The sequence below is a fragment of the Pyxicephalus adspersus genome, chromosome 6 (assembly GCF_032062135.1).
Source record: "Pyxicephalus adspersus chromosome 6, UCB_Pads_2.0, whole genome shotgun sequence".
In the NCBI taxonomy this organism is placed as follows: Eukaryota; Metazoa; Chordata; class Amphibia; order Anura; family Pyxicephalidae; genus Pyxicephalus; species Pyxicephalus adspersus.
In genome coordinates, this window is record NC_092863.1 from 43024780 (window position 1) to 43043594 (window position 18815).

The window sequence follows — 18815 nt, forward strand, 5'->3', positions numbered from 1 at the left end:
CTACTATGCTAGTTTCTATGCTAAACATAGTTTTCCTATGATCAGAGTCTCTCCTTAACTGATTGACTCTTCAATCTATCCGTTTCCTTTAAACAATTTGTTTACTGGAAATTGAGTAAGTAATAATATTTATTCTCCTTTTGCTAAAAATGAGCATTATATACTTATGCTAAGACCAGTAACAACAATTAGTATGTGTTATGAGTTTCCCCATTGCATCCTGTTCTGAATCACGATAAAGGACTGAATGTATAATGTGGATGGTTGTAACGTGACTACTCTGTATATCACTCTCTAGTTTTGGTCTCAAAAATTCCCTGTAGAAGCCCCTAGGCAAAACGAGTCTGGAAAACAGACAAAACTAGCATAGTAGGTCTATGTTATATTTAGGTTTTAACAGTTTTCTTGGATAAAAATAAAAGTCATACATTTTAACTGTATCCTGCCAAAAAAAGCCTGCTCTTTTTTTTCTCTCTTCCAAATGATTGCAATGAACCCCACAAATAACTTTTAGGTCTTCAGCAAACCCCTGCTGCTGGTCAGTGGGAAGAATGTCACCCTTACAGATAGCCAAAAGATCATTGGTGTCAGTTAAAATCCTGAGAGGCACAAACTGCTCATTGCTCAAAGAACTCCTAGCAACCTTTAGAAGAACCCTAGGGTTACACAGAACCCTAATTGAGAAAAACTACTAAAGCATTACTATGTGTTGGGTTTAAGTTGCCCATTCAATGCACCAGAACAAACAAAAAAATCAGATGTAACACTTAGATTTCTGCAGTGTTCTACCATGTGCTGTGGTGCCCTGGAACCCATTTGAGCTGATTAACGTGTTGGGGTGCCAATGACAATGAACAGCAGTGCAATGCATTTTAGGCATGTATTTCTGCATTGCACAGGTGTGAATATAAGTCCGGCTTCACACATATGTATTACTGTAATAGAACTACTGTGGTTCATTGTGATGGCGTTCATTTTTAATGGCATTCTGGATTTTAATGGCATTCACAATGTGCTTGAGTTTAGTTGTTCAGCACAAGGCAGAGTATTGCACGACCGTGTATTGTGGCATTGATAAAAATCTTGCAGATCTGCACCCTATCAGACCACATGGCTGTGATGAGACCCTCAATTTGCACTGTACAGCTTGAATTTGGCTGAGAGGCATGGGGGCTTACCAGGGCCAGTGTGGAAGGTGTTTGTACAATCCCTGACTCTGCACATCTAAGGGCTAAATAGTGGGCGATCATACATGGAAAGTACTGCTGAGCACCAAACAGTTTATTACACTATGTTTACATTCAATTATAAACAGTTATGTAGAACTGAGATTTCAGAAGAAAACCAGAAGTCTTTATTTAATATAATATTTTACAACATGAATTTTATATGCTTAAACTAGAGGATCAACATGACAGCCACATAAATAAAGTGTCAGTAATGACGGCATACTATATATATTTATATATAATGACATTACAATTACAACCCTGCCATTTAGCTCTGAACGTTCACTGTTTGTGAATCACTGCACAGCAGTGACGGTCTCCATGACAACACTACAACAATCTTCAAAGAAGCCTTGGTGTTAAGTTCCGCCCGTGAATTCGGATTGGCTGGCTTCGTGTTTCCAGTCCTTTGATTGGTCTCTTGGCTTGTCGCTCAGTAATCATATTAGTTAAGTTACAACGTGCATGCAAAGAAGAGAAACAAATCATCTAATCGCAGATCCCGGGTTGTAGTACAGTGAACCCTGGGTACAAGGGGTATATCCCCAGTACTGATCTCCACACTGATCGCAGGGATTACATGTGCTGTCCTGATTTTCTAGCCAGTACAATATAACCAAGATCACTTCACTATGGTGCTCAGCAAGAGGTTTTCCAAGGACATCGGCTCCATGCTGCCTTCAGTAGAGGAAGCCAAGGATGCAGAGGAGGAGGAGGGCAGCCCTCCTAATATTGGGGGCATCTCTAGCAGACCACCCAGCAGACCCCTCCAATCCCTGAGCAGAGAAAGTGGAGACAATAAGGTAATGTGCATGTTTATGTAACTTCATGGGGCTGCCTGTCAAAGTGTCACACCATAATCTCCTCAAATAAATATTACCCTGTTTCCCCGATGATAAGACACTGTCTTATTTTTTTTGGAAGGCCAAAATATGCTCTAGGGCTTATTTTCAGGGGGATGCCTTATTTACCCATGAAGAAGACTACAGTACACAGTTATTGTTCATGTGCCATTCATGTCCACTTCTGATCAATCTGTGCCAATCATTGTCCCCTTCTGATTAATCTGATCCATTCATTGGCCCCTTCTGATTAATCTGATCCATTCATTGTCCCCTTCTACTGTAATCAATAATATACCGTACCATTAAATGTCCCATTGTAATTCATCATATACTGTACCATTTAATGGCCCATTCTAAAGCTTATATACAGTAAGTGGTATTGCTCACTGCAAAAGAAACCTGTCTGTGTCTCACTTTTGGATGTTCTGGCCGTGAACAAACTCCTGCAGTCTCCGTTAGGGAGGGATGAGGGAAGCTGCCTGTGTTTGCTTGGGCGGAGTCACGTGCGCGCACTGCAGTCCTGTCACTTCCTCTTCATGACGAGGCGCGGCACGCAGCCATGGAGGCAGACGGAGGAACCACACGGAGTCACCCACCGTACCACCCGATTCGGGTAAGCGCAGGTATCGGTGGGTGGCTAATTTGCAGGGGGGAGCCTTATTTTACATTTTTCTCTAAAAAGGGGGGGCTGTCTTATTTGATGGCCCTGCCTTATCATCAGGGAAACACGGTATGTACAATGTTTGCATATATAATGCATATATAATAATAATTCATATAGTTATTAGACCATAACAGCCAATCATACATATAAATACAGTCATACATATAGTATATGAAAACATATAAATACACAAGAACTGTTCATTCATGGTTTTACCCAAGAATCTCACATTTCCATATCACAAACAGAAAAATGAATCCTAAATAATAAGTGAAACATAAAAAAATAGATCCTGTAACCTGTATACTGCACATAAATTAGATTTATATTTTATTAAAAGGATAATTTTTTTCAATAAACATATCCCTGAAGTTTAACAAAAAACTGAAATTTTTTAGAGACTTTATAATTTCTCTTTGACCATAACTCTTCTTCTTTCCTACAAGCAGGTCAGATAACCTGTTTGTATTTCATTTAAAATTATCCATGTACAATTTCTATACTAAGAACATGAAGTAAACCCAGTAGACTTTCCCACTAAGAATGATGTTGCTACAAGGAAAAAAACAGATTTGTTTTCCAGTAATCCTGATGAAGGTAGTAGTCCTAAAAGAACTGTATTTACCTTTGTTAGCCATTAAAATGTCTTGTGCAGACACTTGCATTGACCTTTAAACTATGTGTACTCTGATGAGCCCTCCTTGGATGATTGATCCAAGCTAGACATGGTGCCTTGACTTCTGGCCAAGCTGAAATAACTCCAATCCTTTCATTAGACTCATTAGTCATGTGTCTTCCAAATACTGGGAATTCTATATCTTCAGTCTCTAACAGTTTAATGAATTAGGAGTGGGGCTGTGAGCAGAAACAGGGTCTTAGCTTAACCAAAAATTGGTTTTAAATGATGCAGGGCCAGACAGCATGGTTCCCCCTGACCTCAAATGACCCTAAAGTGTATGTAAATCCTAACAATCAACTTCTTTTGTTTTTGCTCCTTTTTGATTGTTTTATTATATACGCGTGGAATAGATATACATCCTGTTCATATGGGAGAATTATTTAATTTTCATAATCATCACCTATTTACTATACTGTTGGATCATTTGTTTTTTTTTTGTACAAATGTTTTTTTCTGGATTTCGTTACCCCCCTTTTTTTGTCCTTATCCTTGTTTTATGATATTTTGACAATATTTAATAAAAAAGATTAAAATATAATATACCCGTGGAAGCATTTTATTTTTACATTGTTATCCTTGATCCATGTTCTCAGCTAACAAGACTGAGTATGCACCCAGTCTTGTTGTCTGTCAGGTCAACAGGTATTTTCTTTTTTACTTGCAGTGTCTTTAAAGAGAAAAACACCCAATGAAAAGTCATAATTCATTTTGCTAAGTGAACAGTTGAAACTCCCTTAAATTGTTTACTTGATTGCTACATAAAGATGAACCCTAAAAAATTGGTCTTTGATTTTCCAATGACCCCGAGTGCTATTCTTGTTCTTAATGAACCCGCATTTTAACATTGGATAGCAGGCAGTACTTACCGCTCACTATTACCCCTATTCAATTCCCATGGGCAGCCGTTGGTGAGACGCTACATGTAGCTGCGGTTCTAAGTTCATGCAGTACTGTTCTAAGATGTAAGGAACCATAACTACGCTTCAATTTCAAAGCCTGTGTGAACTTAATACTGTACTTACTCATTGGTATGTAATGTTAGATACTTAGAAACCTTAAGGCGAAAAGTTACATTTTTACTGGTTTAATATACACAGTATGTTTGTATAGATTGTACAAAGGCCAACTTCAGTTAAACCTGTGAATGAAGAAGAGGTCTCTGAATCGAAAGAAGAGGACATAAAGGCGGAACCAGAGCAACATTTAGAAGACTTTGCAAAATCAAAAGAAAGCGAGGAAGACTGTGACACAGATTTAGAAATAGAAGGTCTGTAGATGAATTTATTAATGTCTTATTCTTTGTTGAAAATGCAAACTCTGTACAACCTTAACTAAAGCTGGTATTACAAGAATTCTGTATGCAGCTTGTTGTATTATCTGCAGATTTTCTCTATAATTACTGTATTCCTTGGTTTTACCTACTGATTAGTAACCTACCTGCTCTGGTTATGGTTATCAATGCAGCAAATAGCGTCAGTAGGGTGGCTGCAGGTGCTGACTACCAGAAAATACTTGTTGTCTGGCTGTTTTGATGACCTGGTTGCAATATTTTGCAGTCACTGACTCAATATACAGGTACGAAAGCAATAAACTTACAAATCCATACGTATTCTGAATTTAGTTTTGAGGGAAAGCAGCAATGGCAGATTCTTTATTGTTATCAGTATCCTTGCTGGCGCGATTGATCATCAGTTTCCATCCCAGTGACAGAACAGTTTGTCATGGAAAATCACCACACACAGGTATTATCCCTTCCCTGCACAACATTCCTTATCACCTCCCATAGTGAGGCTGATTTACTATGGTGTCCATACTAAAATGTGTGAAGATTCACTTGTATGGTCTGATTATGTGAGATAAAAATCCATTTTTTACTTGTTTTACCTTCACAATTAGATAATCATAGAAAATCTGCAAACAATCTTACAGATCCTTAGTAAATTAGTTTAGTAAAAAAGTTATTATGATATTGGTCCTTTTTCTGCACAACCTATTTTTAAAGAGACGATAACCTGAAAAGATAGTCATTTTTTTAGTGTGATTGCCACATTTTAAGGTGATCAACACTTTTATTATTAGAAGTCTTGATCACTGTATTTACTAAGGGCTGATCAGCATTTAGGTGAATAAAGTTAGCAAATGACAATTTAGGTTATCAGGGTTCCTCTGTTCTACACTTTCAGGACCCCAGTTGTTAGGGAAAGAATACTGTCCCCTGTGATAAACCTGACATTGGTAATAAAGTGAACAGGTTTCTAAACAGGAAAATAAATTCTGTTCTTTGCTTTTTGATAAAAAGACCCATTGGAACAAAGCTGAGCTGCTACTTCCCTACCGCCTAGATTGTAAGCTCTTCTGGGCAGGTTCCTCGCCTCCTCCTGTGTCACTGTCTGTATTCTTCTGTCATTTGCAACCCCTATTTAATGTACATAATATGTTGGCTCTATAAAAATCCTGTATAATAATATTATTTGTTCACATCATCAGCTATCTGCACCTGATAAATGAACATCCTATACAAATGTTGACATCATTTCTTTTCTAGGAATCTCATATATTTGCATTAACTTGTCAATTTCCATTGTAGAAGCCAAGGAAGCCTATGATCCATCTGGTAAAGCCAGATACCTATCTGCATGCAAAATATTTGGTGTTGTGCCAGTGTCATACTACCTACGTCACATGGGTGATTCTAAACTTGTGATGAGGCACCATGGGCTAGGTGCACAGGTGAGGATAATACTATTCCAACCCATGGGGGTAAACAGGGGCTGCTATGGATATTGTTTGTACATTTCCATCGTATAAAAAACCCACCAGAGAATATGAAGAACAAAGAGGACAAAAGGAGAGGAATTCTGTTTACACCCTGACATCACTGGGGGAATACATTGCTGGAAGTGTTATACTACTTTATGACTGTTACAGAACCAGCCTTCACACAAAAAACATTTTAGTTACTAATGAATCCTGGTGGGCTTAATGCCCCCTGGAAGGACTGGTAAATCAGCTGAGATCTGATTCATTTACTGCATTTCATCTTGAATATGGCTAAGTAACCTGTACTTGTCAAAAGTCTGGACACAAATATTATAGTCTGGCTTCAAAAGTATAAGTCAAGCAGAAAATACAGCATAGGAAAAAGCAGTATAGTGCATGACTGTGTACAATGCAGCTTAGGTGGCCCTGTACATTCCATTCCATTCCATTTATAACATTGCATAGTTGTGGAATGTCACAAAAATGTTAAAGTGCATGGATGAACACAATGCAGATGTGCCTTCTATAGAACAATGACATGAGATGTTTGTAAAAATATTGTAATTCAGAATAAAAGTTCATTAGATACATATGTGTGTGCTATTTGTGGGAATTGCATACATTGTATAGAACAGCCATATTCAACCAAGGTTCCTTGAGCTGTGGTTGTCCTTCAATGTGATGGTGCCCACATAATGGCGGTTACAGGTCTTATCTAAGCCTGGTTACATTCATGACACTCATAATGAAATCTACATTTGATAACCTATATAATACAGAATTCAGTACTGTATAGGTTTTACAATTGCTGTCTACATAACTGTTGGGGAGATATAACCTGAAAACTGTCTCAGTGGTCACCAGAACAGGTAAGAAAAAAGGAAATTTATAATCCAGCCAGGGACATATACTGTAATTATCATGTATCAGAATGTAATGTTTTCTATGGACACTATAAACTCTACAGAGTGAGTCGGTGTCATTTTCTACATTGATGTAGACAAACCTATTCCCTCTATGTTGTACTTTAAGTATTCTGGTGCTACATGAATTATAAATTAAAAAACCCTTACTTTCTGGTTTGTTTCAGGCTGCAAAAGCAATTGCCCTCTCTTTAGTAACCAACACGTCAATTGTCAATCTAAACCTCAGTGATAACTGGCTGGAGGGAGATGGTGCAGCTGCCATTGCAGACATGCTAAAGGAAAACTGTTACATTTCAGGTAAGTAGTCAACTTTAAAGGACACTCTAGTTAAAAAATATTTCTAGGTATCCAAATAACCTGTGGCTGTAGTATTGTATCCCTCTTCTTCTTCTCAGTTCTTGACTGTTTTACAAAAGTCTTTGATTTCTATTTCTGAAGCTGCATTTATTTCTCTTGACATTAGTTTCTTGAAAACATTCCGACCTGTGTATGAACTGCGTGGCTGCCTGAGCATGTCCTCTACTTGATTTCAGAAGCTAGATTTAGCTACAAATAGAAGACACTATAGACTTAAATCAGTGTAAGCCGCACTGTTACATGCCTTCTTTAAAACTTCAGGAAAGTGCTGGCCTCCCATTGTTAGCCTGAAATTTTAGATCATGTGGGGTTGTGTGAAATGTTGGGTACATATCATATCATGAGGTTGCAATAAAAGTGAATCTTAACCTACTGTAAGAATGAAAATGTAATGTATACTGCAGCTTATCAGTCATTACAATTCATTTCCTGTCTTAAGTATCTTTGGAGTTCATTGTATGGGTTTATATACACTGACTGCACTCAGTGTTTTTACGTTTTTCCAAAAATAGGGACAACAAACAGCAACAAGAAAAAATATATACAATATAAAATACGTTTAAAAAGAGGGACTCAAAATCAATAGGAGCTAGAATATCGAGTTACAGTGATAACAATCGTGTAAAAAACTATAACAGTGTACAAAGTTACAGTAATGCCTTTTTAACTATTTTTCAGAGCTTCACCTGTGTGATAACAGACTTGGGTTGAAAGGTGCCAAAGCCTTGTCAGCAATGCTCCTAGAGAACATTACACTACAGAAGGTGTACCTGTCTGGGAATGACTTTGATGACCAAGCAGCACCTTATTTTTCTGATGCTCTAATGAACAATCAGAAGGTGGAATGTATGGACCTCAGCCAAAACATGTTTGGAGAAAGTTCAGGTAATACTATTCGTGTAGCTACTGATTTAATCATTGTGTTTGTTTAAATCTGTACTTGTAAGCTGCATATCCAATGCAAATTTAAAAACAATTTAGAATAACCTGGGTTTCAGCTTGAATGGCTTTTAAAATGTGTATCTGATTTTCAAAAATACCTTACCATTGTACTTATTCATGATGAATACTTTTATTTAGTAACTGAATGCAGCAATTTCCATGAGTAGGTAGTAGTACTATGAATTTTATACCAACACTTATTATCATTTATTTCTTTTAATTTATTTATATACATCAGGCTTACTTGTATGAATGGATTCTTTTAGCTAACAAAATGAAAATGAGAGACATTTAGTAGGTAGGTTCAGCATAGCATAGTCATTAAGGAAATTTAAATGGAAAATATCTGACTGCGTGTCCTTTAAACAATTAAGATCAAAACTTCCTAAATTATGTAGGCTACATGGTCACTGGTTTCATAATAAACATTACAAAAAAACTGTGCAATGCTTAGCTTTACTGTCCTGAAAAATACAGGTACCACACCATGGTTTCATGTACCATAGGCAGAAAACCCAACCTTTAAATTTAATATTATTTATAGTAAAATTCAGAGATTACAAAGTCTCTAACTTGTGTGTCAGCTGAACTAAACATTAAATATGCAAGCAAGCAGGTTGTTTAATATAGGTGAGTTTCCGTAATTATGTAACTCCTGCACATGCAAGTTTATTCATTCCTGGCAGCCTGGGGTATGCTGGGATACCCAGCATGGTACACTGAGCTTTGCAATTCCATTTCATAAAAGATTGCAAACAGACATTGGCTGTCCCTTCTGCAATACACAACCTGCCTTCTTGCATTTTTTTATTTATAGATCAGCTTTAATCATAGAGAATAATTTGGATGGTAAAGTACTGTTTTGCACAATACATTACAGACTCTGATTTTTTTTAAATTAACATCATGTAATCCTGTTACAGCATGCAAAATTGGCATGCTTCTAGTTCTTCACACACACCAATGTTGGTTCTGGGGAAGCTAATTGACCTATCGAGTGCTGACATGAACATAAATTGTGGTAGCCAGGTAATATGCATTGGTGTGTGTTTAAATACATTGTGTTGTGTTTTTGTTCATAATTTCTTCATTGCAGCTTGTTTTCCCCATCGAAAGAATATTTTAGATCAGCCCATCATATCTAAGCAGTGTATAATATATATTTTCACCACTAGATGTCTTCTATGAATACTGGAGGACAGAGATGAACATTTTCACATTTACATTTCTGCAATTAGAAGCCAAACATAATTCTACTTCTTTTATCCCAATTCAATTTATAATTAAAGGGAGTCTGTCACCAGATCAGTCATTTCAGAAATGTGAGTTTTTCTTTTTTAGGCATGTTATTTACCTGTAACCTCCCTTGTGTAGACATACAAAAGTCTGGAGACTGTTGCTTGGTTCCATCATCTTGAATGTGATGTCAGCAGCCCCAGAACATTCTTTATTGCAGAAGGGACAGGCAATGTGTCTTCCGCTATACAATAAACAAACCGGTTGACATTTTTTATATAAATTTACCTGTTCTTGCTTTTATCAGCATTGGCACCTTCACCTTGTCCTCCACCAGGTTCAGGATTTTTGCCCATTGGCCAGGCTTGAATGAATATACGTACATGGGAGTTCATTCATTCTCAGCAGCCATAGTACACTTTGTTTGGGTTCCCTAGGTTTGTGTGAGGTTTTATTTGAAGGTTACCAGGCATGGAACAGACATGGAACTCCACTGCTGGCTTCTCTTTTTGGAAACCTTGGTTGTTCTTCTGTCATAGAACTTCTGCAAAGAACTTCTTATTTCTCGATGACTTTGCTTATCTGCTGAAGGTTAATATAACAGCCATTAAACTAGTATTTTCAGTCTGTAAAAGCAAACCTGTATTTCTCTATCTGGAAAGTTGTATTTGAACTCATTGTCAGTCTAAATGATGATAATAGTGATCCTTTTCTTGACATTCAGGTGAAATTTTAGGGGGTGCCATTGCTGAAAATACAGGAATGCTGGAGATGAATCTTAGTTGGAATCACTTCCGTGGGAAGGGAGCTGTTGCCATTGCCAAAGGCTTAGGGGTAAGTGTACATATCATGTGGCTGTCCAATCAGCAGCTGCTGCAGCGTACTTGTAATATTAATAAATACTGATTATCTGATAAAATATTTTTTAAAGTAATAACATTTTATAAGTTACTGTTATTTGCTGTCCAGCATGTTAATTACCCAAGTGTTGTTTTTCCGAAATAACATAGACCTCAGTAGACGTAATGTGGCTCCTTGTAGATTTATTCAGCTCATTTCAGCCTCTTGATTCCTTTAAAGGTGAATGTGATTAATCTGCAGAAACGTTCATTCTAAATTACCATTATAATGAATCTAATGAGCACTGCACTAACCTATACAGGGAGGCCATGCAAAGACTGCAATTAAGATTTGCCCAGTGCAGTAACCCCTAGCTAGTTTTTACCCAGATATATATTACTGAATACATTTTAGTCAGTTAACAGAATTCTGCACTTATTAAATAATGGAAAATTGCTTTAAATATGTTAAATACTATGCTTTATTGCAACCTGTTACACACTATCAAAGACATCATATTGCTGTCACTGAAAATGATCTTTAATGATGTGCCAGTGCAATGTGGGTGCCCTTTAAAATTCACATTTTGTCCCCATTTCCAATATCTGTATTATTAAAGAGTACTTTTAAACAACATACCTTCCTATTAGCTGCCTAGCCTGCTGATACAAGCCTAACATTTATCAGCCACTGTGTACCTTCCACCCCTAAAAAGATAGCATGTTTACAGATGGCCCTGATGTTATTTATCAATCCATCATGGTGGACTGATGAATGACTGACTGGGAACAACCAATGTGCATTCCTATGGAGCACAGTGGGGTGCTGCTTGTTCATCCTCTTCTCTCCCTTTACATAGCACAGAACAACATTGTGTTAACAACACTTAATTATTCTTCTGTCACTGGAAACGATCATTAAAGATCATTTCCAATGAGAGAAATCTGATATCTGTACAAGGCTTTAGAATCCAGCACATTCTTCAGGAAAGGGTAGGTTAACCATAGTGAATAAGCTTTTTATTTAAATGTATAACTTTTAGTTCTATAAATAGCTAAAGTAAATAAATACCCACAATATATGGCCTTCTTGATTACATTAATTACGATGGAGATTTATGTTCACGCCAGGGTAACAGTTATTTTATTCATTAGCAGACTAAATAGCTGACTGTAATGATGTATTAGCAGGGTTTAGAGTAAAACAAAACCTCCCCTTGACTTTGCTGCATTATCCCATTGATAACATTTTATCTAATGCTAACAACAAAGCCACTAGCTGTGTTCCTTTTTTTTACCCAGGAAGATTAAACGTATTTATCATCATTTGTGCTTGTAAGTATTTGCTTTAGAGGGATACTTAATAACTTTCCTTGTAGGTGGCAGCTACTTAATTTATGACCCTCATATTCTGCCTGAAGCTTTTTGGCTGAAGAGCCAAATGTACTCTGCAATTCCAAAATAATGTGAAGCATGTATATAATTGCACCAATAATAAAGTCATACACCGTAAATGATGTCCATTCCAGAAGACATCTTCTTAGTCCCAAATTTAAAGCTGCTAATATTTTGCCTTCCTTTGTTTCTTCATTCTCCCCCCAGTGGAGAAGTGGAAGTGGTCCCTGTGGATTCCATTGTTAGGGAACCTGGGGGAAGGATGCCTAGTGGAACAGTGCATGATCAACAAATGCCAGGCATTCCCAGTTAACATTTTTCGTTGTATATCGATTAAACATCAATCAGGAATCCTCTCATTTCTAATAGATTTTCATTGGATTTGATCTTTTAATCAAATGTAACATCTAACCTATCCAAAATAGCACACAGTGTATGTCAGTCTGCTAGTGGTCATCTGTTTCATATCTGTTGGGGGCTGAAGGTTTCTACATATAAAACGTAGCTTTGTACAAGCTATGACACATACTGATGTTAGGGTAAGTATATATTGCTGAACCCATATACTGGTGTGGAACAATCTTATAACACCTGGCACCATTGTCACCTAGTGCCCACACCATCTATCTAGTACATAGAGCTTTTGGAATGAACGTTTTCCAGCCTGATTGTAGTTCTCCCAGGAACCAATGACCTGCAGGTGTCATATTGGCCACATACATAAGAAATTGTATTCCAGCTAGATTGGATGTTTTCCATCCAGGTAGTTTGCCTCTTTTTATAGTTTCTTTCCTACATTCTATATACATACAGTATTCATTGCTTCCAATGTTTTCCTTACAGGCAAATATTTTTCTCAGAGTGCTGGATCTTTCATATAATGGTTTTGGCAATGATGGAGCGGCTGCTTTAGGAGAAGCTCTGAAGGTTAATAATGTATTAGAAGAGCTAAATATAAGGTAATCAATATGCATAAATATCTGTACAAGATTTAGGGTCACAGGCTTCCTGATTAGGCCAAATTAAACATAAGCAAGTATTCTGTATTAAATTTTATGAGAACAAAACCCCACCAAATGGGGAGACCATGAATTTGCAAAGCTTGCCATTGAAACCAGTTTGTGTACATTTTTTAATCATCTCTGTTTGATACATTTTTGATCAGTTTTTCACCTAAACAAGTGCACTATAGACAAATAAACATACCCTCTGAATGCAATAGAATGGGAAATGAGAACTGTGTGCAGACCATTCTGAAGACTGGGAAAGCAGTTCTAAGAATATGTTACCCAATAATGCTAATTTGAGGATGTCATGTGCTACCCAACGAGTGATTTGTGCATTGTCTAGGTAAAAAATGTGCCTGATTTTAGTATTAATCTATAATAGTATGTGCTCTCAGTACTCTTCTCTGCGGGGCAGATTACCATTAAAAAACAAAAAACAAGCTGTCATTTACACTTACATTTCTTTCAGTTTAGAGTTATCAGGACATTTCCTTGTATTGACACAAATGTTTGATGTGGTTTGGTCTGTTTGTATTCACAAGTTTTGCATGACTCTGTATCTTTGTAGCAACAACCGTATTTCTGTACAAGGAGCTGTACGTTTTGCCTTGTGTCTTAAAGAAAATAAAACTTTGAGAATATTAAAGGTAAGTAAAGTTTGTACTATGTATAGTGACAAATCGCACGTTAATTTCAAATACAAATCTGAGATTTGAATAATAATAACATTGAAAAATCTATCAAAAGCATTTTATTCTTCAAAGTGCTAAAAGACACATTTAGAGGATTTTGAATTTAGTATTTAAATATGGTTCAAGATGAAACAAAAATCACAAATGAATGCAACTCTGTAATCATTATACCATAATGTTTTTTTAAATTCTAACAGTGTAGGCTCCAGTATATGATTTTTCAATCCCCGTATAGCAAAGATGATATGTAAAGGAGCGGTACAAGGAGCCACGTGCTGACAAGAAGCATTCTGATAGGAGGAGGAAGCAAAATAACAGACATTATCTCTGTGCTGCTTCCCCTTTACTGTCCAGTCTCAGGCTTAACAATTTACAGGCGGAGCTGGGACTTAAATAAATGTTTTTGAATGATATTGGGCATAAGGCTGCAGTTGAAATAAAGTACTGCAAGGGAAATCTTTAAATTTTATGACAAACGTTTCAGCAAAGACAGTTTTGTTATTTTATTTTTTAGTGATATCTTCATTTTGTCCTGTGTTTTTTTTTTTTGGCTGGAGGCTTTTTTATGTTTACAGTATTCACTGATAGAAGAATATTTGATAGTGATTGGACTGATATCTAAGGGTATATTCTGTATTACTAGAAGATGATACTACAATTTTTATAATAACTAATATTTACAGATGGGCAGAAATCCAATGCAGAGTGAAGGTTGTTTTGCCATTCTAAAGTCTATCCAAGCAAATTCAGAGTCAGCTATGGAATCATTGGATTTCTCTGTAAGTATCAACAATACTTTATTATAGTCACCATTTCATATGGTCATATGCCTGTGTGAATATCTATTCATCAGCATTATCATTTATTATCATTATCTATTGTAATCAATACTTTGGATGTTTGATTCCTCAAGGCAGTTGATTCTGGTCCATAACACCATACATTTACATCATTCACCAATCAATTACTATTCATATAATTATTTTCCTTAGATCTTTAATGAAAAATGGAAACCAACGTTTGGTCAACAAATGGAAAAACTACTTTGCTTAGCATCATTTCCTTTTCCACAGTTCAATCAATTCAGCTATGTTAATGTGCTTCTCACTTAATGGATAATACAGACTTCATATTCATGGACAAAGGGGGTCCTGGAACACTAAGTTATATTTAATTTTACTGCATTTCCAATATTTGTTCTCAACACAGCACTCAACAATTGTTCTCAATACTGCACAATTGTTCCCCAGGTTTGCCCCCGATCACCTTTCATATTCAAGAAATCATTGTAGGGTGATCACACCAAAAAGGGTGTTTGATCTAGTTTTCAAAATGGAAATACCAGTATGACAGAAACAAAAAGAAACAATTGACTTTGACCAACAAGTTGAGGAGGCTGCATTCAGGACTTGAGTATAAACCAGTCCAGTTTGAGGAGTTTGAGATGAACACACTGTGCCTATATGTAATATAAATCATAGTGTATGTATGTGCTGCCTTTATTTTGTTTTTTTCTTTATTTTTTACGTTGTAGGATATTGTAGTAAATAAACAGTTTGATGACCTGCACACTGTTGTAAAAACAACTTTGCCAAATTTGACAGTCAAGCTTGGAGGAAATTCTGACATGTTTAAAAGAACCTTCCCAAAGGTGAGCATTTAATAATATGACAATCCTTTACAAACATTTGACATATTGGTTTACAGAGAAATGTTCACTTTTATTTACTGTGATTTAAAACATACAAGATTCCCAATTTTACCACTTTAATCATCATATGAAGAAAAAGTTTAATGGAAAACTTATAAAGGTAAGCATAAAATGCTAGGAGAAAGAAACAAGAGCGCCCAGCTGAACCCTAGAATAAAACTGTAATAATAGTATCCTTGTATAATAAGGGTCCTACAGTTCATTCAGATGGTAAAGCAACCCTCTGCCCTCTATTTTCCAACACAGACTACTCTAATCTGTGTGTAAATAGCACCCCCTTCTGCTGGGGCCTGATATACCCCCCTGTGAGTCACTCAGCTTTACATCTCCAAAGGTAAGGCCAGTGTTTAGTATCTGCAAGGTGCTAAAACATGATGTATTGACCATTTTCATACATAAAAACTTGTTGGTCTGATCTTTAACTTCATCTCATGTATATGGCTATCTGAAAACTGAATGCTGAAACAAGGAAAATATAATTGTGTTCTCAGCTCCTCAGTATGATACATGACTTTACTCTGTAATGTATGATCTGCATCCTCTCCATTAGGTAGAACCAATTCAAAAAGTTAAACAATATGCAAAGGAGAACAACCTGCAGCTGTCTGAATTATTTCCTATAACTGATGAGCAGGTTCAGATGACTCATGAAGACTTCAAAGAGAAATTAACAGTAAGTTCTTCTGTATGTGTAGCTATAACTGATTTATTGGGTAAAGTTTTTTGTAAAGTTTTTTCTTGTTTCATCACAAATATTGTCAATGTCATGCTTGGGAAGATGGTGCGTCTAGAGGGGCGCTGCTTACGCAAAAGTGGTGTGAGCTCTGAAAAGGACCAAGGCACAGAATTTAAGCAGTAACCAGGTCTTCTCCAGAGCCTCTAGTGGTGAGGATGTTGCACTGCTGGGTATTGCCAGGTTGCGGTCCTTGGGCACACCAGGTTGGGCAGGATGATGCACGGCAAATTACTAGGTGAAAGAATTGTCAAGGAAGGCCAGGGTCGAGGCAGGCAGCAAGAGAAGCAAGAGAGGTCAGGGAAAAGTCAGGGGTCAAGAACCAGAAATCCAGGAAATAGACACCGATGCATAGGGGGGCCACCGCAGACACAGGGAACACTGGAAGCAACAGGAAGCACAGGAGACACAGGGATCACTGCAGACACAGAGAAACACTGGAACAGCTCAAGGGAGCAGGCAGAGAAACACCAAACAGGACAACAAGGAGCTGGACAGAGAAAGTACTGAATTAAACAACAGGTATATATGGAGTGCTCAGCAGAGCTAGGGGGCTGGGCACTAGTGGAGACCCGTTGCATGGATGCAGAGTCCTGTGTTTGAGCTAGCTGAACATCCAGAACTGATTAGGAGGCTATTTTTTGATTGGCCGGCGGGATGGGAGAAACTTGGAAGAGCAGGCGTGTCCGGGGTCAGAACTGCCTGCATCCGCAGAGAAAGGAAGCAAGGAAGAGGTAAGTGTAACAGTCAAATTCCAGAAGATGACAGCAAACATTTATATTTTTCAAATACATCATTTTGTAGTAATCCTTTGAATTATTTATTTTATGACCATTTGTTACCGCATTTGATATTATGTTTATGTATTTTTTCTTTAAATGGAGGTTGCTGGTATCATAATGCCAAAAGAAGAAATACAGCAATTAGTAGTCTTTCTGGACAAGGACAAAAGCGGCATGGTTGATTTCAGGTAACTTAAAAATCACAAGCAGTCATTTTCTAAATGGACTAAACAGATTATATAGAGATAGTAGCTAGGTAGAATGTTTATAGTGGTTTTTTTTTGCTTGCACTGAATTAGGCCTAGGAGGCTCAGCACATTGTTATTGTACAGAATCAGGTGTAGAAGATGTCAAACAAAGCAATAGGGAAGATCTCTGAGAGCAATAAAATAATATATTAGTGTCTTATTTCAACTTTCAATTGAACATTTTTATCCCACAATTAACCTGTCACAAAGCTAGAAGCAACTGGTTATTTCAGCTTTAGCATGTAATAAAATTCTGAAGGCGTAAGGTTAGTTATAACCACTGTAGCCAACAGCAACTTCAATTAAAACTAGTTAGTTACTAGATCATAAGAGATATAAATAACTGAAGATATGTACAACCATTAACCTATTCCTACCTTCTAAGATCCTCTACTGGTCATAGCTTAGAAAGGCAACTGCCTTGACCAATAGGTAAGCTGGGTCAGGGTGTAAAAGGTATGTGGAACTGTGAAGGTAAATCAACATTTTAATAAAGAATATGAATCCTGAGTTTATTATTTTCTATTCTCTTTTTTTATGTACAATTTTACAATGATATACAGTGTGATGTGACTGTCTGTTCAATACTCTTGTATTATAGCTTCAGCATAGCATACAGAAAACATGCCCTAACTTTACCATTATATTATAATGCAATTAATTGTCTCTTTTTGTTTGCAGTGCTTTTCAGAAAGCTCTTTCTTCTTGATCTGAAAAGACAGCGAAATTGTATCCACTAAATATTCTTCCTGACAACATTTTGTTCTTCTTGCAATATGTATTTTTTAAAATATATTATGTTGCCTCTGTGAATTTTTTTAATTCAGTTGCTTATGTAGTAACTAAAACCAAACACTAAATAATACAAACACTGAATGGTAATTATGTTGTCGGAAGGATCTTCCTCTAGACTTCCCTATGAAATGCAAATTACATGATACATCGATATATCCATATAGGATATCACTATAAGTAAGAAATAAAAGCAGAAGAGCTATAGTTGTGAAAAGTAATAACACAATATGACTCAACAAATCTCTATGCTATCCACATGTAACTCTGCTTTGAATGTACAGACTGTGACTATGGACTCTGTAAAGCGCTGTGTAATATGTTGTTGCTATATAAATACATACTAATAATACTTTTACTTCACCTTCATTAGAACAAATACATACAAAGCATTTTTTAACATCAAAGATATAATAATCATAAATGTATATTTTGTAAGAACAGAAATAAATTAAAACCTCTGTTAATCTCCTGGGCGGTTCATTTCTGTCTAAAAGCGGTTCATTGTTTTTATGAAAATTTATTATAGTATAATATAATAGTATAATAAAGTTTGAAACACAAAATCATGCCAAAATAATAAATTTAATAAATAAAAATTAATAATAAATTTAACAATAAACTTTGACATGTTTTGTTTCAAACTGTATTACTCATGCTATTAAACTATACTGTAAAATAAAATTTAATGAAAGACAATGCTTTTAGATATATGAATGCAGTGTATTGCATTCAATAGTTATTTTGTTTTGAATGAAATACAAAATAATTTGAATTTCCCACCGCGCCCCTAGTGGCGGCTGTACGTGCCGTCGTCACCAGGAACCCCTGGGGGAACGTCAGCGCACTCGCCGGGGGACAGATCTTACGAGGAGGATGCCGCCAGAGGATGGCAGGAGCCTGGAGGACGCCGGAGAACATCGATGGGACCAGGTAAGCCTTTATTTTTACTTTTTTAACTACTCCGAGTGTGACTCA

General features: G+C 36.6%; 1 protein-coding gene across 1 annotated transcript; it reads left to right on the top strand.

Moving 5' to 3' along the window:
• Nucleotides 1-1477: 1477 nt before the first annotated feature.
• Nucleotides 1478-18188, top strand: LOC140333650 (uncharacterized). Its single transcript, XM_072415467.1, has 13 exons — nucleotides 1478-2032; nucleotides 4528-4684; nucleotides 6005-6147; nucleotides 7268-7400; nucleotides 8139-8345; nucleotides 10363-10472; nucleotides 12716-12831; nucleotides 13448-13526; nucleotides 14255-14350; nucleotides 15106-15222; nucleotides 15833-15955; nucleotides 16900-16985; nucleotides 17727-18188. Exons 1-13 carry the CDS (start codon nucleotides 1862-1864, stop codon nucleotides 17752-17754), a joined length of 1566 nt encoding a protein of 521 aa, XP_072271568.1. The 5' UTR covers nucleotides 1478-1861; the 3' UTR covers nucleotides 17755-18188.
• The last annotated feature ends 627 nt before the right edge of the window (nucleotides 18189-18815 follow it).